The sequence below is a fragment of the Periophthalmus magnuspinnatus genome, chromosome 8 (assembly GCF_009829125.3).
Source record: "Periophthalmus magnuspinnatus isolate fPerMag1 chromosome 8, fPerMag1.2.pri, whole genome shotgun sequence".
NCBI lineage: Eukaryota > Metazoa > Chordata > Actinopteri > Gobiiformes > Gobiidae > Periophthalmus > Periophthalmus magnuspinnatus.
The window spans coordinates 24216449-24240354 of NC_047133.1; the positions used below are offsets into that span (position 1 = coordinate 24216449).

General features: G+C 40.3%; 2 protein-coding genes across 3 annotated transcripts; both read right to left on the bottom strand.

The window, feature by feature from the left end:
- Nucleotides 1-9: 9 nt before the first annotated feature.
- Nucleotides 10-7937, bottom strand: samd1a (sterile alpha motif domain containing 1a). The gene is made up of 7 exons (XM_033971302.2): nt 7300-7937; nt 4419-4758; nt 3837-3964; nt 3685-3751; nt 1632-1716; nt 1415-1529; nt 10-1131 (listed from the first exon to the last, which is right to left on the bottom strand). The coding sequence occupies exons 1-7, from the start codon at nt 7660-7662 to the stop codon at nt 985-987; spliced, it is 1245 nt and encodes a 414-aa protein (XP_033827193.1). The 5' UTR covers nt 7663-7937; the 3' UTR covers nt 10-984.
- Nucleotides 7938-8513: 576 nt separating this feature from the next.
- prkacaa (protein kinase, cAMP-dependent, catalytic, alpha, genome duplicate a) lies at nt 8514-23862 on the bottom strand. Of its 2 annotated transcripts, none has more exons than XM_033970710.2 (10): nt 23078-23862; nt 15187-15248; nt 14828-14956; nt 14627-14725; nt 13792-13874; nt 13591-13717; nt 13406-13501; nt 13204-13326; nt 12355-12519; nt 8514-11172 (listed from the first exon to the last, which is right to left on the bottom strand). In XM_033970710.2, exons 1-10 carry the CDS (start codon nt 23121-23123, stop codon nt 11047-11049), a joined length of 1056 nt encoding a protein of 351 aa, XP_033826601.1. In that variant the 5' UTR covers nt 23124-23862; the 3' UTR covers nt 8514-11046. The 2 variants fall into 2 exon arrangements, with proteins under 2 accessions (XP_033826601.1, XP_033826598.1); XM_033970707.2 differs by lacking the exon at nt 23078-23862 and adding an exon at nt 18258-18466.
- Nucleotides 23863-23906: the final 44 nt, after the last annotated feature.

Genomic DNA, 23906 nt, shown 5'->3' on the forward strand with positions numbered 1-23906 from the left:
ACAAAGGACTAAACAGAGGCATGAACTTTATTTGTGACTTGACTTGGTCACTTCATGTTACAGGTAAAAATGAAAATTACACTAGACAACATGGACTGTACAAAGTGGAATGTAATATTTAAAGTAGATTAGATAGACCACAAAAAGACACTTTACAATATAAATTTGTATTGCATTTGATCAACACGTCTGCCCAGTAAACAAGCCCTGAGCAGCCGGATTCATTTCAAAACAATAAATTACAATTGCATTCCTATATTAGATTATATTTCTCAATAATTGAGAGACGATATGAAAGCAAGTGTTTCCTGGCCAAAATGAAACTTTATTAAGACTACAGTCGTTTTAAATGAGAACAAGGATAAACATATTGCCTTGCCTGCAGGTAGCGGAATAAGCATTATATTGGTTATATCTCAACAATAGAGAAAACGATCCACCATCAGTAACTATAGTGGGTAAAAGTGACAGCAGAGCGGCCAACACTAATGGGCATGCTGTATGGTCAGTCTGACTCAGAGCCCCTCTGATTTTATTTAAAGGTGAGGACCAGACAACTATGGTTCTGGTTTGGGCTGAGAAGTACCACGAAGATTTGAGAATACAGAAATATCAACACACCAACACAAACAATGAACTTTATGGTCGACCCTGACCTGAGGGCTGTCTCTCTGAGTATGTGAGCCCTACGGTCCACTATGTGCAAAACTCCATCGCCTTTTGGCTGTGAGATCCATATTTTATTCTTAAAGAATAAAACAGTTCTGTTCTCTAAGCAATGCACGCACAGCCACATGGGTGAAATGAAAACAATGTGAATAGCAAAGGCCATAATGAGAGGTAGGATGGCGGTCTTGTTATGGTCATTCTCACAGTGGAAGATCTCCGCACTCTGTCGACATGTGCTGCATATGAAAGAGAGCAGAGCCACTGCATGCATATGAACGATGCAGCATTAGTCTTTATGGAAAGTGCCAATGGGAATCAAAGGTCATCGAACTCCAGGAAGTGTGTCCTCTGTAGCACCTTTACATGGCGCTCGTAGATTTTGAGGGCAGGACCCAGACGGATGGACAAACCAGTCAATACATCGCTGCGCTGCATTAGGAGGAGGGACTTGCCATCAATTTCCTGTAAATGGGACAGATATTTTGCTTAACAAGCATAACTCATGAGAGTGCATCTTTCGGAGCCCAGCTGTGTTTTATGTATGCATAATTAAACTAAACAATATTCATTTATGAGTGCAAAACTTTTGAATAACATTTGCATAACTTCATAAGTAATAAAAACAGAATATATGAAACAGCATTTTAAATCACAATGTAAATGAAAAAAGATCATGAACATTAACTGCCTAGACTTCAGAGATATATTGTGTGGACGTAACGCCCCCTTGTGGAAATACACTGACCTGCGTTCGAAAGGCCATTGCCTGCTCTGGGAAACCTGCATCAGAGAAGTAACTGGCCACATCAGCCACGGTCCACTGCAACAGATTTGGGTTCATCGTCTCTTTCTTCACTGAGCTGTTGAGGTGAAAAGCACCATATGGAGACATGACTCATTATTGCATAAATATAAAATACAGATTTGGTTTAAATATAGATTTGGTTTAGTCTGATACTTACACATCTTCACTGCTCCCACCATTTACATGACTTTCATCTGCCACTGAGAGAGCACCTGCATCCCTTTTCTTGGTTAATGGTATACCTAAGACCACAATTACAGTAAAGTAAGAAGAGGTCTGGTTTTGTCAAATGAAAAAGAAAATTCTATTATGATTTAGCTGCTACTACTACTGCTACTACTGCTACTACTACTACTGCTACTACTACTACAAACTTTTCTGGACGATGAAAGGCTAACAAAAAGTATTTGTTACATTTTCTTCCAATTACACATACAGTTTGTTTTAGCAGCGTTTGTTCAACTAGGAACAATACATCAACAATGCAATTTTCTCACTATTCATTTAATACGTATCTTGCTGCCCAATTTTGATACGTTTAGGCTTCAAGAAAAACATATTTAAAGTTTCCTCTATTATCTATTATTGTAACGATCAATAAACATAATCAAAGAAAAAAAAAAAAAAAGTGTCCAGTTGACAGAATTTGTTTTTTTTGTCCAGTTGACAGAATTGAATTTTTCTTTTACTATGGATCATACCTGGATAACAGAGATTACACAGAGATCAATACACAGTTCGCTTTTAAAATATAGCAGAGTTGGGCCTTTACGAAACTTTTTTTTTTTTTTTTTTTTTTTTATGTATCTGCATGATTAACGCACTGGAGTAGTGACATGTGTATTTTGAGTGACTTGATGTGTTGGGTGAGAGGGTCGTGTTGAAGGATTCAATATTATATTGAGTATTGTTGCGTCCCGAGTTTCAACATACCACCCCCCCTTTGCGATGCCATATACTGAGAGAAAAATCTGTAGATGGCTTTCACACTTAAAAATATAATAATGTTATAAAAAGTAGCCTTATCTCTGCTCACCTTTTGTCTGAGCACCTGATTTGTTAAAAGACCAATTTTATTATAATCTTTGAAATAGGTATCACTAGCACTTATCTCAGAAAAACAGGATTTCATAGTTGCACGAAAGCTTAAAAGAGCTCCCCTGTGAAGACTGCTAATTGTATGGCTCTGACATGACAGACCTAAAGACTAGAGTACAGACAAAGCTGTAGGGTATCAGAAATGCGGTTATAAAACTGCAATGAGTGGATAAAGTTAAAACTAAGGATGTAGCTAATTCTCCAATGAAATATAAAGCATACACAGTACAACAGGTAATCTCCACCCCTTTTTCCTTGAGCTCAAACAGTGTATTGACTTATCAACACATGCGTTTGTAGTAAAAAGTAGGTAAAACAACAGAGGAAAGGTAGGAGGCTTGTAAGACAGGCTCGTGAAGCATTTAAAACATCTTACACAACCAGGCCTTAGGGCAACGGTGCTCAGAAAAGGCCAAAACTACAGCTGTCATTAGTTGGCTCCTCCAAGTTTAGTGTGTTATCCCGTTAGAGGGGCCACATGGGGCTATTCTAAACAAAACTGCTCAACCCAAACTGACAATGCTTAATCTGACACTAACTGAGACGACGTATGTGATAATGTGTGCAAGATTGATTTTAATTCAATTTAAATCATAGTAAGATCCATGAAAGAAATGTTGCCCTAAATATTTTGTTGTTGAGGAAAAGGACACTTTTCTGTGCCTGTTGACTGCTGTACACTTTGTTTTTTTTTGTTTTTTTTATTTGATCATCAGTTGCCTTACTGGATTAAAGCAATATAAAATGATGTGCTATTACAAAATAAAATGACCATAACTGACAATTGATCAATATACAGTTTTTTTCCTAAGCCTGACTAGTTAGAGCATTTATCCATGTGTGAACCTACTAGATTCATGGCTCTAGGTTCACCCAGAGGTCACCCAAAAAAGTACATATAGAGATCTAAAGATTATGAAATTTGCATTTTGGATTATTCAAAGGAAGCTAATCAGCTAGGCAACTCAAACTATGAAGAAAACACACAACATTGACACAAACTGTAAACTGTAAAAAGTATTAAGACTTGCTTTTTCCTTTTACCGTCAAGGACACAAATAAAGTACAATTCTAATGAAGAGAGTGGAATGGAAGAACAAATACAAACTCACCATTTTCAGTAGGCAGAGGGAGCGTCTGGGGTCGTCCATTGGATATATTTCTGAGCTCTTCCTGATGCTGAAACACAAACACACAAATAAAACATGGCGTCCAGGCGAGATCAAAGCCCGATGAAACATCCAGAGCAGAGGCTGAGGCGTACCGGCCGGGCCGCGTAGTCCGGCACCAACTGGTCCAACGTCACTCCTCCTTCCTGAGTCTTGCTGCCTTCTTCTCTCTTCACTTTCAAAGCACTGCTCATTATAGACGGCGTCGCTGGTTTTGTGATCACTGCAGCACAACAAAACCAACCAATTTCATTATGCACTGACATACTCGATGGCTCTCAATAAATTATTTTGTGATGTTTGTTTGGGTACTACTGTCAGCAACTGTGGCGCATAAAATCATATTATTATGTATTTGGTAAGAACGTACTGAAAGAGATGGCACAATCCTAAACCAAATGAATATGGTGAAATATGATTGAAAGAATTATTAGGTCATTCATTTGGTAATCACTCATATAGTTATATTTATATTATTTAATCAAATGTAGATAATTGTGCCAGAAATCACATCTAAACTAATTAAACTCATAAAATACATAAACATGAATACAAATGGCTTAAATAACTCATTTGTAGTTGGATTACAGCGTTCTATTCTATATTCTACCTAATGTAGCACTCTTGATGCTGAGTACAATGGTGGTGGATGAAACTCCATCTCGTAGTGTGAATACCTTTGTCTTTGTGCATTCCTGGGTGCTGGCGCTCCACTGAACAGACAGTTGCATCATAAACCCAGTCATTGTGTGCGAGGGCCCTGGGGCTGGAGGGGGGCAAGGAGCTGGGCCTCACGCCACCCTTCTGGAAAGTGACCGCATCCAAAACTGAGCCATGTCCCGGGACAGGACGTGAGCCAGAGGGAGAACAGGGGGCAGACACAGCGCGCTCAGGGGGGCAGTGCACTGGGGTGGAGGCGACAGAGGCCACCGCAGAGAAGTGTCCATCCTGTCCATCGCGGCTCTCGTCCGCCTCATCCGCGTTACTGTCCGTGTCCATGGCCATGGAGGCATCAGCCTGTCGTGCACATTTCAACATGAGCAACATTTTGACACTAAGGGCAATCAATGACACATTTTTAAAAAGTGAATGGTGACTTTTTATAGAATTGTTTTTTTTTTTTCTTATTGTCCTAAATTATTCAGTATACCATAAAATAATCCAAATAATACATAAATAATCAAAAGTAGCCTGATTTGGGTATTCATTCTGTGTTTTATACTGCTTCAAATGACATCATGTGGCTTTTTATAGCTGTGCATCTGGTAAATATATTACAATTCCTAATATTTTCCTACATCAAATGTTTGCATATTGCAACCTGTTCTTTAGCCTTCAAAAGTTGATTTATTTTCTGTAGATGTATAGTGAATTTTGTCCCATTTTAGACTAAAAAGTAGATTCTCCTTAGCTTGATGCAATATACCAAGGGTGCATATGGTTCAATGGGGCACACCACTACCTGCGTGTTACATTATTATCATTTTTAGTTCAATGCAGATGACGGACCATAAATTCAAAATCATAAATGAACTTAATGCCTATGTTACAGTTTATGATCTCAGCGACTGTATTAATTGTATGGCGAGCGTGTCACGTGAAACACGCTCACACAGATGTCGCAGTTTGACCGCTGTGGTGGTAAATTACTGCCTGTGCTCTGTCCCTCCGCGGTGCGGATCCACTCGCTTATGTTCGTGCAGCCTACAGCTCGGTCACTTCCATGTCCCACGTAAAGCTGGGGGATGTGTTGTGCTGGTGAACTAGTTCTTTACACAAACGCTCGTTTCATTTGTTGGGATTTTGTCGAAGGCTCAGTATGAGCGACTGCGTGTCCAAGAGCCAGCAGCAGCAGAGCACAAGAGCGCACTGAGCCCGCCCCGCGCTGTGAAAAGAGCCGCTTGTATGGCTTTCACCCATCGCGCTGCATTTCACACAACTTTGACCAAAACCAGACTGACACAATGAGCCCCAAACGGGGACTTCAGTCGCAACAAACACAATCGACGCACAGGGTGCGTCTCCTTGATTGATAATGCGAACATGGGGCGAGCGACCGAAAGGGACGATGGGAGGCGGTAGGGTTTTTTGCTCAAATTCTCTCCAAAGTGCGCATGGAGTTGGGGAACCGCGGAGAAGAGCTCGCCATTGTGTCTGAGCTCTGTTTTACGGAGCGCTCCTCAGGCTGTGGCACGTCATACCAAGCTTTATCTCGACCGTCAAACCTCCATGGCCCGCTCTGGTGCGACCGAACAACACCCCCACCCACAAACACTTTGACTTTGCACGCTTTTACAGTAAAAACATGCGAGTGCTGCGCCCGCTTCCACGGACAACATTTGACCCTTGTACTCGGCCAAACCCACATAGACCAGGTCAAAACACTGGCCTAAAGCATTTTTCTGTAGTCTTTTGCAGAACACACATTTGATCTAAGCTTAACCCAAATCGGACAGGCGCATCCGGCTGCTGCTAACGCTGCTGCCCGATCACTTTGCGGTCGTTTGCTCCTAGTCCTGCCCGGTCTTGTGTGTTTTATCACTTTGTAAATCGACAGATGGCCTCCTTAAACTGTAAACCTATTCTTTAATGCCTTATATAAGTGATGCTGTTGCTGTACATGATGAAAGAGGCCACAACAACAGCCAAGACCGAGCGTCAGACGTGACCGGGCTTAACTGCGTCCGACAATGGAAGCAGGGGCTCGACTTTACGCTCTGCGACGGTAATCACATATCGTTTAGAATATCAGAAAAATACTATGATAAAAACTTGGTATATTTGAGGCACAGTTTAGTAACCACTAACAATTCTGATTTGCAAGTGGTTTAACACAACAATAGGGCTGTGCACGAAGTCTTCATTGAGACAGCGTGCCTCATCATGTGCTGTGACATGAGGCGGTGTGATTCAGCCTCGCCGCTGTCCTCCAACTCAATAATACAAACAACTCCCCAACAATGTCCCAGCTAGCGTCCCTATTCTGCATCCGCGGCGTCTGAGACTTTTTCTTCCTTTACCCACTCCCACGACGACAAGACACTAAGTGTCCATAAGTGCCCTTCCAGATAAAGGCTTCAAAATAAACCTGATATTCAACAGCCACGAGCACACGAGTTTTATTTTCTTTCTACTTCCGCTGCGCTTCCGGGTGAAGTTCTGTCAACTAACGGAGTCCTCCTCCCTTCGCTCCAACGCCGACTTTGGGGCACGAAAAGCGCTTTCTACGGACAATAATGGTGGCGTATGTTTTGTGAAGGAGTGGTACGTCACAACTTTACAATACTGACTCAATAAACCGCTAAAAGTACAAGTGGAGCGGGTGAAGCAGCCCACACGTACTCTGGCTGAACACGCACCTTCAGTTTTTTTTTCTCTTTTCCACCTCGGCGCTCCCCGTCTGCGGCAATGTGGAGTGCACTTGCAAAACGCACCCTTTTCAGACAAAACACGTTTTCCCCAAACACACACTCAATACTGTTTTTTCTCCACCTGTTAATCTTGAATGGTGCGTTAGCGTAACCCAAGTAAGGTGAGCCTAGCATCAGGCGGACATACCTCCAAATCCTCGTCATCTTGGTCAGCGGGACCAACAGCGCTGTCCCCGTTGCTCAAGTCTGAGTGACTGGCTTCCTCCGTCGCGCTCCTTCTCCCAGCCGTCGCTAACGTTACATCGTCCTTTTTTCTGCTCCTACGTTGCACCTTGGCGGCGTTTCGGTATGAGATGGAGCCTTTGTAGTTAACTTTGAGCACGGTTTGCTCTTGAATCAGTTTTTCCAGTTCGGCGCAGGTTCGGTCGGGCTCGGACCCATGTCGCCTCCGGACCATTCTGCAAATCCTCTCCAAATCCGGCCGTGCTTTTCGCGACCGCAGTGAGTCGATAGTGTCCAAAATCCACTCGCGGTACTTGGGCTCAGACATCCTGGTGTTGCACGGTGGCTTTCTTCTCTACTTGCTTTTTCTTACTTCAGTGCGTCAACCTTGTTCATAGCACACAATGTTTTTCGTGAGCCGCGGTCCGAGCCCAACTGAGAAGCGGAAACCTCGCTGTACGCCAGCCTGGGTTGCGTGTGCGCTTAAGGTGGATCCGCGGAGTTAAAGGCAAAAGTTTCACTCGGTAGAGGTTTTTTAAGGTGGAATGGCAGTCCTGTGCGGGCGCGAGCCGCCGAGGATGGCGCGCGCTCAGCCCCATGTGCGCAGTAGAGGTTAGAGGCGACATGTTTTACTTAAAGGGATAGAATTAGACACTGTTGTGCGCGTGGGCACGTGAGATCAACTTTTTCAATGAAAATGATAAGGCCATCCTTAAATTGTAACACTTAACAAAAAGAGGCGCGCGTGAGGTTGTTGAATCTTGTAAAGGTCTAATGATAAAGGACGCTGGGGATTTTGTTTGTATGCAGTAATGCATGGCACGTAAAAGATACTGTCTTCTTTTTTACCATCAAAAATATCTAAACACATATAAAGAAAGTCGCGCACAACAAAGAAAGCGAATTCAAATACCATGCGTGTGTAGATGCAATTCCCAAAATGGCATGCAGGGGGCAGGAGATGGTCTATTTGGAGAGGTTGAAGTACAGCAGGTAATTGATCTAGCTGTGTGACCTAGTGAACTCTGCATTATTTAACTGAGCCTTTGCATCATTCTAACCCATTCACACACTAAAAAAAAAAAATACTACTCATATTATACATTACCATCATTTGAAATCCGAAGTAGCCAGTGAAGAGATGACATTGGTGAGAATAGCTCATATAATCGAGGCATATTAGTCTTTAACAAGTAAAACTTTATTGGAATGATACATTTTGCAAAATATTACTTTATATTTTTGACATACTCGTTGTGTTCTAAGGATATTGTCAAGTTCTCCAGAGGGTAAGATAGTTAAGACTGTCAAAGGCAAGGATATACAGTATTGTTTCCCAAAAGGTACAATAGACTACACAATCACTGTACCCAGGTAATGAGGAAAAGATTAATGTTGTGTTTTTGCAGATTTTTGTCCTTTTTCTGAAAATACAATTAGAAAATATAAACACAAAACATTTCAGATGTAAAAAGTGTTATGTTTTAATGAACAGTGTGTGAAAACATGATTGAAGAAGGCAAAAACAGGAGACAAGCACAGAGCAGCTGATAGTGTTTTAACTGATTAAAAGAGAATTTACAGACTTGTTTTTAAATCGACAATATAACATTGTCTGGTGTGGATCAAGGCTCATTACCACCAACTGTGATTGAATCATTTGCTGAAACAAAAACATACATGTGCTTTTTGTCAAGCGGTATACTTTGTTTAGATTCAAAATAAATTAAAACTGTGACATGTGCTTTACCATTTGCAAATGACCACACAAGTTGATGGCAGTCCACTGTTTTATGTAACACTCAGACAAATCAAAGGTTGCACAGCGCTGCCAGTGCGTGCTGCGGAAACATCAATTTGTTGTGCCCAGGGAGAGTCGTGCTTGCAGTTAGTTGGGTTGCTTAATTTCAGAAATATGATTCAAAACAGCACTAAAATCTGTAGATGATTTAAGACATTCAAAATAAGTATCCCGGCATTGACCTAGGTTACATCGAGAGACGAGAAAAATAAGATGTACCCACCCAAATGAAATCATTTTGACTCAAAACATTCTCAAAATTGTCATGTTACAAGACATTATGACAAGGAACAATGCACACCAAATAACTGACAAAAAGCATCAACATGAAATGGACAAAGTATAGCACCTAGGGCCTACAAAGAGGAGGGGGACCAAAGTATCCTTCATCAAAACATTTCAGTCAACAAACCAGCCTCAAGATTTGGTCTGCGATTGTCTTGCACTCACGAAAATCAACTTGTCAAAAGGGGGACTTTTCTCGGTCAGTTTATATTTAACAATAAACAATAACAAATCAAACAATTTGGTTGGGTTGTAAATCTGAAGTTGTTGCAAGAGGATATTTACAAAAAGACAAAATAAAGCAAGCTCTGTAATTGTGACAAATGTCAGCAAATTGTTGCCCTCTTTTGGGTAATGACCAAAGCCAAAACAATCTTAACATTTACAGTGTATTTATGATGTTTTTGGACAACCCTGGGTACCTCAGCACTATAAAGCAAAATGCTTTGCAATCTTTCTTGAAGATGATATTGTACAAAAATAACACATACATTTTGTTGAAACATTTTGCTACTTATTATGTATTAAAATTCTCCACACAGAAAACTGCTCTTCTTTTGCAAATTTGGCAGAATTTTATAACAACTTTTTCATTATATCTTAATTAAATTTCAACAGCCATGAGACAAAGCTGAAAAGATAGATGATTTTTAATGTAATCTATCATATATATATTTTTCAATATACATGTATAAATGTACTATGATAAATAAACAATTTTCAGGAGTGTGACCACAATATTCATGGCTGCAGAATCTCAGCCATTTCACCTTTGATGACCCCACCCTTGAGCACTAAATAACACACGAGCACATAGAGATTTGACATAAAATGACGAAATGATCACCAATAGGATTTTAAAATTCTCTAATAAATTCAGCTAAGAGACTTAATGCAGACCTCAACATCGCATATAGGATTAAGACCTATTCAAAATTAACTGATAGACCCTCACCTTCACTCCATAGTAAGTAGTGAGCATGTCATCTACCCAAAAACCATGCCACATCGAGCAGATAAAGGCAGGTGCAAATCCCTGGTCAAACTGAATCCAAAAGTAGCCAAAACTGCACCAAATCTCTCCCCACACGTTTTTTTTTTTCCAACGAGGAGGCATAGCAATAGGCACATCTGTTGGACTTGGTATTGCTTGGACAGATTGTGGATGGAGGAGATGGACAAGGGGTAACAGAGGTGAAAATGCTGACAATCAATCACTTTATTTTGTAAAGAGAGGAGTAGCCCGTTCACAAACACAGCAGCGTCGCAGATCCAGTACCTTAATACAAAAATCAAAGCCCCCAACCTGCGAATAAACTCAAGACATGTCATTACACCATCAGAGAGATACTGAACATCCACGACCCACTACGCCCGTCTTCGTCAAGCCCCTGCCACAAATACAAGAGGGATAAATAAAATGAATAGGTAACAGTTGTGAAACAATTAGAAAAGGCAACACTGCTGGTTCTGTTAGATCTTTCTGCACTTAGCCTCCAGGGGGGGGTTTACATTGTTGTCGTCATCACAAATAAGCAAGTTAGCAGTCCACACTAGCACTTCCCGCCCCCGTACCCTTTCTAAATCTCTGTGTCTTAGTAGCTCTCCACTGCTCACGGTTTGGACCTAGAACTCAGCAAACTCCTTAGCACATTTTTCTGTGAAGGAGACTCGGATTTCCTCTTCCTCGTAGTCGTCAAAGTTGCTTGTGTCGCCAGGCCCTTTGCACTTAGGGATAAAGGGAGCTTCCACCTAAAACAAATGTTAGTTGGATTTGTCACAGATGCAAAACTACAGAAGATATTGTAAATAAGATTTGTACAATATAATCTATTCTAGATAGGGCTGGGACAAGATCTCATGTCACAAGATCTCACAAGATAAAACTGCCACAAGATTGTGCACACATGTGGAAGATGATCTTGTGAGATTTTTCTCCCATGTGTTTGCATTTAACAAAAAAAAAAAAAGGCTTAACGTTGCAGAGTTACATCTCTTGAGAAAGTGCTATATGGACAGCAAAAATATTAAATAAAAATGAATACAAAATTCTGAGGCCGAGATTGAAATGAACTACACAAATTTATGAAAACATCGTCAAAATGTTGTCATGGCTCCATCTTGTGGGAACTGTCTTGTCCCAGCCCTAATTCTAGATCTTCTTAAATGTAAACCACATTATGAACAAATACTTTCCTTATTTGAGAGTAATAAAGGTAATAGACTTTGCAGTGAATGTAATTGTAGGTAGACATTATATTACTTTCTTAAGTTAATTAAAATAAATCTTATTTATTTGTAAAATGCTCCTTTTCTGTACGCAAAGCTTTACTTAGCCTCTGCAGTAGCATGTTAAAATTTAAGTGACTAATATCTAATCTTCCCCTGGTTCATTTGGGCAGAAGCCTTTAGTATGTTTCTATTTCATCCCTCTTGACTGCCCAGTCTGCCCTCTGGCAGTCAGGAAGGATTCATAAAACCATAGCTAGGTACGCAACTTTCATTTCATACTGTGAGCTGTGGGAGTCTTCCCTTTACTTAAGAAATATCCAATATTTGTCTTGTCCTTGTGGTCAATACCTAACAAGTACCAAAAACAATGCCCTCAATTTTAACAACTGTTTTATTTATGCATGATGATTTTGTGAACATACAGCCACATCTCTAACTTCTTTAGTCAGTTTAAAGGACATCACATCTGATGCACTGATAAACTGGCACATGTGGCACAAAGAGACTGGGGAGACTTTTCCACAATGAATGTCTACCATCATATGGAAAAAAAAGGACACATCTGCTGATATTGATATTAGCACTAGTACTGTGCATTCCTATTGATTATACAGTTTAGTATAGTTAGTGATACAGTTTTGTTTGGTTAAATTAAGAAAATGGAAATATTTGTATTAAGTGTAACATGATGCTGCCTCTCACCTTCCTCTGGTAGATGGCAATCCAGTCAGTGGTGGCAAACCACTTGTGGCCCTTGATATCATTGACTCCGTTCCTGAGGTTTCCGAAGCGCTTGGTCAGGTCCACCTGGAGCAGGTTTCTCAGCATGTCTTTAAGGTCTGAGCTGAAGTGGGACGGGAAACGAACCTGCAACAAAACAACAGCAAAAACAAGGTTTTTCTTTTGATTCTTTGCAGTTGATTTGCAATCAACTATGCATTTGTTAACATCTCATGGCCCATGCAGATATATTATTCATAAAAATATGATAGAAGTATTCTGCTTAAGAGTCTGCAAAATAACGATAACCACTCATTGAAGTTATCACTTGAACTCTGGCCTCTCACTGCTTTGATGCATGTGAATTTTATTTCACAAGATTTTAATGTAACAACCCAATCCCATCAGTGGAGTACAGGAAGCTGGCAACAGAGCGTTACACAGAACAGAGCTCCTTACAAAGACAGTGGTGCTCGCTGCAGTAACATCTAATGATGATGTAGTCGTCTGATGTCAGAGCCTCACCTGCCCAATATTCAGCCCCACAACAAATTGCTATGCACAGTGTAATCTGGTATGATTTTACCAAAACCAACATTAAGTCAACCTCATTAAGATTTCAGCCGCAGTAGCACGTCTGCAGGATCAGACTGACAACTGTGGACGGGGAGCATCCCACAAGAGATGCAGTTTCTCAGAATTATCACTCACTTTTTTCCATTTTTACCAAATAGTTTAAACAAAGTCTGAGATTACACCGTTTCCTCCTATATATCTCTAATATTCTCTCTTAATCAGTGCATGCACATAGTGTTCATATTTTGATCTCACCTTTCCTGATACTATCTTCTCATAGATCTGAATAGGCTGGTCCGCAAAGAAAGGAGGATAACCAGCTGCCATTTCATAGATTAGCACTCCCAGAGCCCACCAGTCCACAGCTTTATTGTAACCCTACAGAAAATAATGAAGTTAAAAGTCAAACACATGTTTAAGAAGACGTGTGATGGGTGGGGCAGTGTCACAGCCTTACTTTACTGAGGATAATCTCTGGGGCCAGGTACTCGGGCGTCCCACAAAGTGTCCAGGTTCTGCCTTTCACTCTTTTGGCAAATCCAAAATCTGTTACCTATAAACAGTGCAAAAATATTGGGGATTAGGAATATGTATAGACACCTAAGTAAATGCATTAATAAAGTCTAGGTGGATATTTCTTACCTGGATATAACCTTGCTGGTCAATAAGCAAGTTCTCGGGCTTTAGATCTCGATAAATGAGATCCAGTGAGTGAAGGTATTCAAAGGTCAGTACAATCTGAGCTGCGTAGAAGCGGGCGTGTGGTTCACTGCAAAAACACTTATCACTTAAAATGTCTGCAAAAGTAATTAAATAATATGTGTATTTAAGTAGTCATCTCACCTGAATCTACCAATTCTCCGTAAGTGTGAGAACATTTCACCTCCAGGGACATACTCCATTATCATGTATAGATTACTGTTGTCCTGTAGAGGGAAGAGTTCAAATTAAGTCTTCTTTACTTGTAATGTCTATCTAAACTATGGGCAATATGCAGTCCATTATGGACAAGGGCCAGAATGAGATTCAGGCCAGACAGTTATAAAGATGTTCATTCAGTTCTAAAATGTATTCACTATGAACTTTTTGAGACATGATTGGTCAGCTTTAACAAAGATTGAGTTGGCCGACCCTTTCATCAAGTCGGCCACTGCCTTGCTAAGGTATCAGGCCGATGTACCATACAAAGCAAGGCGAGTTTATTTGTAGAGCAAAATTTATAAAAATCAAGTTGCTTTGATAAAAAAAAAACTTAAACAAATATTACAATTTAATCCTTTCATTTATCATATCTACAACTAAACACAACTGTTTTGAGCCTGGATTTGAACACTCAGAGTAGAGGCCTGCCTCACATCTTCAGGAAGTTGAAACTAAAACGCTGATTCCCCATGTCCTGACTCTGGGCACCAGCAGGAGGCCAGCCCCTGAGGTCCACAGAGTGTGAGATGGTTCATGTGGTGCTAACATGTCAGAGATATACTTTGGTGCTAGGCCATGGAGAAGCTTGTACACAAGCAGAGCTGCTTTAAAGTCTTTTCCCGTAGCAACCGAAAGCCAGTGAACAGACCTGAACACAGGACTTATGTGATCATACTTCCTTGTTCTAGTCAGGACCTAAACGGCAGTTCTGCATGACACATGATAAAAAAAAACAAATATTCAAATGTGGTTGTACCTTAAACGAGTGTTCCAGTCGCACAAGGAAAGGAAAGCTGACGGCCTGTAGGATGCGCTTCTCATTCAGTGTGTGCTCTATCTGCTTCAGCTTCACTACCTGAAATATCACGGAACAACATAGACTTTTTGTAAATAATACAATCCTTCACAACAAAACAAAGTATATGTAGCATTATAATTAGATTTCCATGTACTCTACCTTCTGTTTGTCAAGTATCTTCATGGCAAAATGCTGGCCTGTTTCTTTGTGTTTGACCAGCATGACTCGACCAAATGACCCGGTCCCTAAGGTCTTCAGGCGCTCAAAGTGGTCCAATGCTGCCGTTTGCTAAAGGGAACCAAACAAAACATGAAGGATCTGCAAACTTTGGTGACTTAGGTTTGGCAGAATTTAGTGTTCATAATGCAGTAGGAATTTAGACCAGCAGAGGGTGCACTATCTCTATTAAGAAATGAGGAGAAGACAACATGTTTAAGTCTTAGGGCTGAGGGTAAATGCTGTGATTTTGGGCTTTACAACAGTAAATTGAACTGAAATATTTGCTTTTTCATTCTCACCTGAGCTGGATTTTCCCATTTTTTAAGGAAATCCTCTTTGGCTTTGGCAAGAAACTCCTTCACTGTAAAGAGACAAAAAACAAAACAAAACATACAATCAATAAATATACAAGAAAAGGTGAATATTACTTTACATTACAAATTGATATCAAAACTACTATCAAAACTAGATATTGGTTTGACCAAAAATCCATACTCTTGAAACTTTCAGATGTAGTCAAACTAGGATCACTTGATGAAATGTGTTGAAAATTACGATGAATAGATGGTAAAGGGACTCAAAGTTATATGTAAAGCACAAATTAATCAATCCATTTTTTGTTTAATACATTTTTTTTTTCCATAATGGTATCAAATCTGTATTGAGCTTTTTCCTTAGTATCAAAATGGAGTTTAAACCTCTGTTTAAACTCCAAAAATAATTACTATATCAACTTATCAGATAGAAAAATATTGACCCCCAATAATTATTAACCGTGGGTTTGTAATAACTGGAAACGTTTTGCTCTTTTCTGTATTACAGTTAGGATTTGAGCTGTAGAAGTTGAATGAATAACATTTTAACAATATTGTACATTTAGAATAGTTTTTTTGGATAATCTTACTTTAGGGTTTTGCATAAATTAGCTTCAGTATTTTCATTTATCATTTATATTTTCTTCAGCAATATATATTATGCTTCAAAATGCGTTATCGTGATAGGCCTACTACTAAAAATAACAATAAGTTAAACATCTCTACATCTATACTTGTGCTTGTCATTCTAATTAAATAAGTTTGCAGCACTGACACAGGAGCTCATGTGATGTCCCAGCTCGTTTGTCCCAGCTGCAGAGGGCTGAGATAGAGGCCTCTGAGCAGCAAACCTCCAGAGGATTTTAAAGGAAGATGAATAAAAACAAACCACAAGTAGGAATGATACAGAATGAATGCACGCTCATTTCACAAGAGAGGTAAACCAACAGTACAACATAGACTAAGCTGCATGGTTAAGTTCCCTTAGTGAATGAGGAACAATATCATCTTCTCCAAATATGAGGAACCAGGCTTTGTTCAGCCACAAAACTGTTATGAAAACCAAACTGGAAAAGCCAGGAGCTAGTCCATAAAACATGCTAGTCTGACCTTATAGAGACAACAAGTGTATTTGTTATCATTAATCACATCGCTAGCATGCAGGTAGCCTATTCCAGTCAAACACAGGTTTAGGCCCAATATTGTGGTATCCACTGAGCTTATCAGAGCTCAACTCAAAAGTTACATCACACCTCATGTTTGAGGCATGCAAATGACAACTACAACACCCAGGTAATATTATTTAAATAAATATTATTAAATATAATTAAGTACCTTTAATAACAGACCATAGACTATATACAGTAAATAAATGTACAGAGCTAACCTGCTAGCCGCTGCGTTCCAAACAGGAAGTGAGCATGGGTGTGCTACCTGCTCTATAAACTCTGATTCACTTTACATTGGGACCTGTTGCCTGTCTCTCCATAACTGTTGCTGTCAGACTCATCATTTTGGTCGTAAAATGTTTGTATTAACCCACTGTACATGGTCCTGGTATTTTTATTTGGCCATTTTGTCTGTGAATCAAGATATGACCATTAATAACAGACAAATCAGGTGCCTTCTTTCCCCGAGGCAGTGCTGCTACAGTTTGCTTGACAGCATTGCAAAGGCATACAACCCCCCGCTAAACCGGCAATCTGGGCAGTAAGGGGCATTACCTTCAACAGCTCTGCTCTGGACTGGCTCTTTGGTTGCTATGATACTTGTGGATGGAATTCCTAATATGAACTTGGCTCCAAATTCGCCCCTATAACTGGCTATAACTAGCCTCAATGAGCTTCATTTGACTGGAGCCGAATGCTATGGGTAACATCACACTCACTTAGAGCATATTTCTGTGGCATAGACTGTATAAAGAATTGAACTAACTAGCCTAGTTGAGCTGTAACTTTCACTTTTCTGAGAGCACAACTTGATGGGTCTTGCCCGCTTGCCCACAGAAAAAGTCACTCCTTTCCAATTTGTCTTGCTATTCAGAATTACATACAAAACATTTATTCTCATTAAACCATCCGTAGTGTCAAACAAGATGACCATTCAATTAATATGATAGTTATTTTTGTCTGTATTCCACTCAAGTATATACAAAGCAAATAGCTAATGCAGCTAATATATTTATATCAGATATTTTCTGCAAAATCTAGTGAGCTGCTAGGTGTGGTATTGCCTTAATTAAAAGTTCAGTTTAACACCAGGCCTTGTGTATTGACACAACTAACAACAGCCTTCTCCTCTGTCCACTCTCTCACACATAAACACATCACTTTGACCTTATCTTTATGGGGCTAATCATTGGGCTTTGTGAGAACATGCAGATAATCAGTCCTTCCTCATTTAATGTCACAGTTTTTAGGACACAGGGAGGGGGCAGGCTGTGCAGTTATTTTAAATACACAGAATGACATCTTTAGTTCTGTTAAATGTTTTCTGGATTTAATCTTAATGTAACTAAAAAGGTAAACAGTCTACAAATGCTGTTGGTGTGTTAATGCTTTCATAATGGGGTGCTGTGTAATCAATCCTTCACAGCCTGGAGGGTGGTTTAAATAATCATGTCGATAATGCAACTCTATGGACAAATTCTGGGAAAACAGAATCAACTTTAGCACAAATTCTACTTTTACTACTTGCTGCAGTAACTTCAACTTTAAACACCTAAAAATACTTGAAAGCAAAATTCCCATGTAGTTACAGCGATTTCCTGTGAATTCTCCAAAGACCAGCAGCTCCAACAATACAGTGGGAGAAAGCCAGCCTGAAGGGCAGAGACCAAAGTTCAAATAAACTCTCTCTGAGCTGCACAGCACTGGCCACTGGAGAAAAAAATAATGTTGACACCCATTTTCAAAACAACAGGTTCATCCAAGCAACAAGCAAAGATAAGTATTGATTAAAAAAAATCCATGCACAAGATAAGAATCAGACTGGTTTATTTTAGGGGGCGTGGTCATAAGTAGGATCCTCTTGTTTAAAAATCATAAAAATCATACCATCTGGGAGGGCTACGGGCACTTCTACAGCTGCAGCGGCATCTGTTGATCGCGACCCTGACTCTGAGGATCGAGAAGATGACTCCCTCTTCCCTGCGTGCCTTCTGGAGCTCTTCCGGTCACACATTAGCCCAGTGAAGATCCTCGTTTGTGGCCCTTTTCCTCACAGGTGCAGCTGACTCATGACCTAGCCGCTAGCTCTCCGTTAGCGCCTCGAATTCCCACAAAAAAAGGAAAAAAATCGGTCCAGCTTTCTCTCCCCGTTACTGTCACTGAAGGCACAGAGCATCTACCTCCTGTGAGAGACCAAACATAGCACAGGGCCAGGCCAGCAGCAGTAGCAGTAGCCCTTCTGTTACGCACTTGCCGATCAATTGGACCCTTGCCTACTTTGTATCAATATTTATTCTGTACACAAAGTACTCTCTGCCATTGCCTCTCATGTTAAACACACATACACACACGGACGCTATATTGATTTAAACAGGGCATAATCACTAGTGGGAGGGGCATGAAACTCTAGCTGATATATTTATCCAACCTAGAAGATGGGTTGTGGAAAAGTAGGGCCAAGCCATGGGCAAACTACAAACTTTCCACAATTAGAAAATCTAGTAGAAACATGTGCTTTTTTTTGTATTTTAAAATCAGAAATTATAGAACAACATGATGTAACTTTTTCCCTCCTTTCCAAAACACATGCGTCTGCCTCTATTGCCTGGGCCCAATAGATTTCTCCAAAAATAATCAATGGTGCAGCTCTCCCCTGGGCTTGGGTGGCCCACTTTGATGCAGGGTTATATTAGGGCGAGATGACCGACATTTAACTGCTGAGCGCCAAATCAGGTCCCACACGAGGACACCATGGAGGCCTGGTTTAAACACAGACCCCAGAAGAGATAGGAAACAGAGGCAGTTCACCTGGTCACACTGGTACGTAAGCATGCTTTTAACAAAATGACCAATTTTAACTATTCATGGGTTTCAACTTCCTGTCATATATATGTTGCCATTTTGAGGACTTTTGACCACTCAAAAGATTGTGTACGGCCAATGGCAACAGTCCTAACTTCTCATCATTCTGAAACCCATGGATAGTGGTGTACAGTAAAGCACGGCAAATCTTTCTATATTTTTGATCTTTTGTATTCACAGCCTGCTTTGGGGTGATTGTAATTCCCAAAACTGTTTTTCAAATTTTGAGCAGTTGTTTTCCATACTAGTTAGTAATGCTATGGCACCATGCACCGGAGATCACAGGGATACAATTTCCAGGGAAGATAAAGCCAGAGAAACCATGGTCTGGTAAAATAATCAGAATTTCATAATGAAAACATCTGCCATGCAATCCCAGTAGCTTTTACCCATTGTTCCCACCACTTCCTCATAATACATACTTTGCATGTGTTCTTTAATTATTTTTCACATCTTCACATATAATATTTTCACATGTTTTTCCAGATGGCTTTTGTTAATGTTTTTGTTCTATAGTCAAGAAGAAAAGAATTAAAAGAAAAAAAATTAAGTCTGAACATCGGTTTGCCATCATTCAATGACCTATAGGCCTGAGATATACATCAAACCAGTGTAATCACAACATTTTTCCATCATAATGATTGATTAAAAAAAAAAAAGTTGACCAAATAAAATGACTTTCAATCTTCATTTCATGAACTTAAACCAGACAGACCTAATCAGTGCCATTTATTCCTTCAAAGTCTGAACTCTGCTTCAAACCACATGCTTTTACAGAGGCCCAAGCATCTGACTGACGATTTGAAATTATTAGATATTAATTTGATTAACACACAGCCCTAACCTGATATCAGTTTTGTTGCATAGTTGAGGCGTTTGGGGAACGTCTCACCTGGCACACAGTTAGTTAAAGACAGTAAACCCGTCAGAGGTGAGTGGCATCTGTACAGTAAAGTCCATCGGTAATCAGTGCTGACTTACCACAAAGCCTCTTTAAGTGGAGACAGGAAGTGGTGAGTGATCTGAACACAAACCTTGGCCTGCTGCACAAACCAGCCGTGCACACAGCCAGACTCCAAGTGCACAGATATTTATAGATATAGGGAGGTGCACGCTGGCCTAATGCCACAACATTCAGGAGTCTAAAAAGCAAATAGGACTAACGACGCTGAAGGTGGCAGCAGTGATTTGAACACAGGTTTAGAATAATAAACTTTAGCTTGTACTTGAACTGTGGCAATGAATCGTGGTTCGGCAAACAGACAAATGCACAGTGCACACTACAGTAAATAGTTTAAGCCTAATGGAGTTGGTAACTCTGCTCAGCAACTTCTGGACACCTCAGCACTGTCTCTGAGAAATGCCTCTAATTGACCAGACAGGCAATGTGTGTCTGCAGAACAAAACACATAAACTAGGGCTGGGTTTGGGCAGAAACATATATGGATTTTTTTTATTGTTTAGATTTTCATTTTTTTCTTATTAAAAACAGATGTTTTTAATGTCAATGTTTACGACTTTTATCATTTAACACTAAGAATAGTCCAATTTATTCCTCTGAAGTCAAAATTCTGCACCAAACCACACACAGTTCTGAAATTATAAAGCACCAAACTGACCATCGACCATGTGAAACAGCTGGATCTTAATTCGAATAAATATGATTAACTGCACAGCCCTAATAAGGACACACTACAAACCAAGATGTCAATTCCACATTCTCTACTAACAATATAATTTGGACTAAAACAGACTCACAGGAGCAGCACACGTCTACCTCCTGGTGTGGTGGGTCAGGGCCTCTCCCCGCGCCTGTGTCTCCAGGACCGGGCCGACTAAATAGCCGCTCGGCCAGTTTGTGAATAGCCGCCATGACACCCGCCTCAGAGTGTCAACAGCAACGCAGCATCTTCAGATCATCAAAGCCGCGAGAGTCCACAGTGTGTGTAGACACCAAATACAGTTAGGTTGTCCACACTATTGTTTCACGCAGAGCGGTGTGCAGAGGCTGGGTCTTCCTTGCTCTTTCACATCCTGCTGTACTTCTTCCTGTGGGCCACTTCTTATCTCGGTATTGAAGTGCAACTACACATGTGTTTCTTGGGCATTGTATGAGCTGGTCAAAATGGTCGATGGTCAAGTTATACCAGTTGTTATAATATATTCTTTAATATTTCAATTTCTGGCCAATTCGAACGCTCCAAACCATAATAGTCATAATGGCCAATATGGTCAGTTTGGCAATAGTTAATTTTATTGACAAGCCTCTCATTCATAAAAAGTAAAACTGAATACTTCAACTGAAATTGGTAGCATGTCTACAACACTATGTTCTTATAGACTTCTATGGAAACAAGATGATTTTTTTTTTTTATTAAGTTATTATGTAATTATTTTTGAGTGAGTGGGCTAGTTAATTGAAAAATATAAGACTATATGGAGGGACCACAATAGTCTTACGTATTCAAGGAAATACTGCATAACGCATCATACTATAACTCTACACAACTCATTTCGAGAGGCTATTAATATGGAGACAGATACAATATGTTATCATTCATAATTTGTAACAATTTTCTATATGAATCTATAACTTATTTAACTGCCCCCTTTATAGAAGCTTGTCTGGAAAAACAACTGACACTACCACTCACCTGTAATGAATAAAGGTTTTACATGTCAGGTGTTAAGAGCAAACTAAAGTCTGACCCTTGCTGCAAAAGTCAGTGGTCTTGCTCCAGAAGTCACAGAGACAGGTTAAGGTTACCAAATTGCTGCAGGCCCCTCTTCACACACAGCCTCCAGCACCAACAAGTATCTGCTGCTCATTCACAGCCCCCTGTCCACCCTCTGCTCACTTCAGTGTCACTAATGTGGACTTATGCATCAAACAACATTCAATCAGTTTATTTAAGAACTTGAGAAATACAAAAGAAAACATGGGATGTGCTAGTAAAGCAAATAGTGTCCATCATGCCTAAACACACAACTACATGGTGACATACGCAGGTATCCTTGTTCTAAATGCTGGTTCTCACATGATATTCAAGAGACTCTTCAACTCCAAGTTTCTGCCTGAAGAGGATCACTCTGTGCATCATATGACCCTGTACTGGTGCCTGTTGCCTTCTCTGATAACAACAACTCCCCTATATTCACTTACAAACAAACGCTCTCCACACTGCACCGCGGTTCAACCATTTAGATCCATATCTAGTGGAACAGTGCAAAAGCTTCACAGTGTAGCAATAAATTAACCTCTATGAGAACTGGAATAACTACATCTAAAAATATATTTTCTTTCATGCGATCAAATGAAAAATAATTAGAGCTTATTGTTCACAAGAAACCTAAGACTGTGGTACAAGACTAGATTTACCCGCCTCTCTAGTCACTCTGGCCTAGGGCACAATCACGAGCTATTCCACACAAGTATCCAAGAAATTGAATAACCTTTCCTCTGAGTGTCTGAGTTTGATGTATTTCTCAGGATAAATAAATTGGGACTAAGACATATCCAATGCTTCACGCTGTCAAATTTACATGAAATGCTATACTATTTGATAACAGCAAGTGTTACCAATTTAGGACGATGTTACGGCGGCTGACATGACACCAATCCTTCAGCTCAATAGCCTATCACAGCAAGTTAAGTGACTTTAGTAATGGGACTACACCGTTATTTGACTTGGGACAAGAGAAAGATGATGATCACTAGACATGCACATTGATGTGAAAAGTTGTACTTTTTGGCTGGCATTAGAGAAAACAGGAAATGGCCAGTGATAGGCAGCATGATTTATAGTATGTTGTGTTAGAGCTGCAGCCTTCAGAGGGCTACTCACCGCTCTCCATCTCATTGCCTTTCTTTGCGGTGGGCGTGTTGCCCATGATGGCAGTCTGGTGGCTGGGTCCCCGGGTTCGGCTTCAGTTCTTTACAAGTCCTTATGTGATGCTGCAACGCCAGCTATCGTAGCCTTTTGATCACAAAAGTTGACAAGCTACTAGCTAACAGCTATCATTATTAACTAACGAGTGAATACGTGCTGTTGTACTTTGCCTTTGCTTGTGTAGAAAATCCCACTAATACAAGAAGTCCTTAGCTAACACGAAGGATATTGGCTAGCCTGCTAGTTAGCACGATAGCTACCTATAAATGTGAATATAAACTTGAAAGATTTAGCTTCACAAAAGCCAAACAAAAATCGCTGGCGTAAAAAGTCAGTAAATTAGCATTAACTCCCTCCGTGTGGTGTGCGTCCAGGGTATGCTTCAAAGTAGGGTTTGGGGAGAGCTGATTTCCGTCTTTGTAGCGAGCTGCTAGCGTTAGCTCGTAGCGTCCTCGTAGTTGTTCTCTGGCCTGATTTAGCCAGGTGCTATCTCAGTGCAGGCAGGCCTTTAGTTGAAACCTGGATTTCAAAACAACAGCCGCACGGTCCCGCCTCATTCACTTTTGCTTAATCCAAATGGCTGTTTCTCCATCCGCCCTGCAGTAGTCGTCAAACGAGATATTTTTGCCTAGGACCGACCATCTGACAGTCGATTCCTAAGATCAACAGACCCCTTCCATTAATCTTCAGACCGCAAGGGAAACTCCAGTCATGCATCCACAAGGCCCGCCTCTGAGCGCTTCTCATTGGTCAAAACATCTGACACTTGTGCGACATGGACCAC

Bases quoted from the DNA above. Each gene is read 5' to 3' on its own strand.
- samd1a (XM_033971302.2), bottom strand. From the start codon at position 7,662: ATGTCTGAGCCCAAGTACCGCGAGTGGATTTTGGACACTATCGACTCA. The intron at 4,759-7,299 runs GTATGTCCGCCT...TGTGCACGACAG, and splicing joins AAGATGACGAGGATTTGGAG to GCTGATGCCTCCATGGCCAT. The intron at 1,132-1,414 runs GTCAGTGTATTT...TCCCATTTACAG, and splicing joins CAATGGCCTTTCGAACGCAG to GAAATTGATGGCAAGTCCCT.
- prkacaa (XM_033970707.2), bottom strand. From the start codon at position 18,384: ATGTGTGACCGGAAGAGCTCCAGAAGGCACGCAGGGAAGAGGGAGTCA. The intron at 15,249-18,257 runs GTATGATTTTTA...GTCTCTTTACAG, and splicing joins GCCCGTAGCCCTCCCAGATG to TGAAGGAGTTTCTTGCCAAA. The intron at 13,875-14,626 runs GTACAACCACAT...TTCCCTCTACAG, and splicing joins GACTGGAACACTCGTTTAAG to GACAACAGTAATCTATACAT.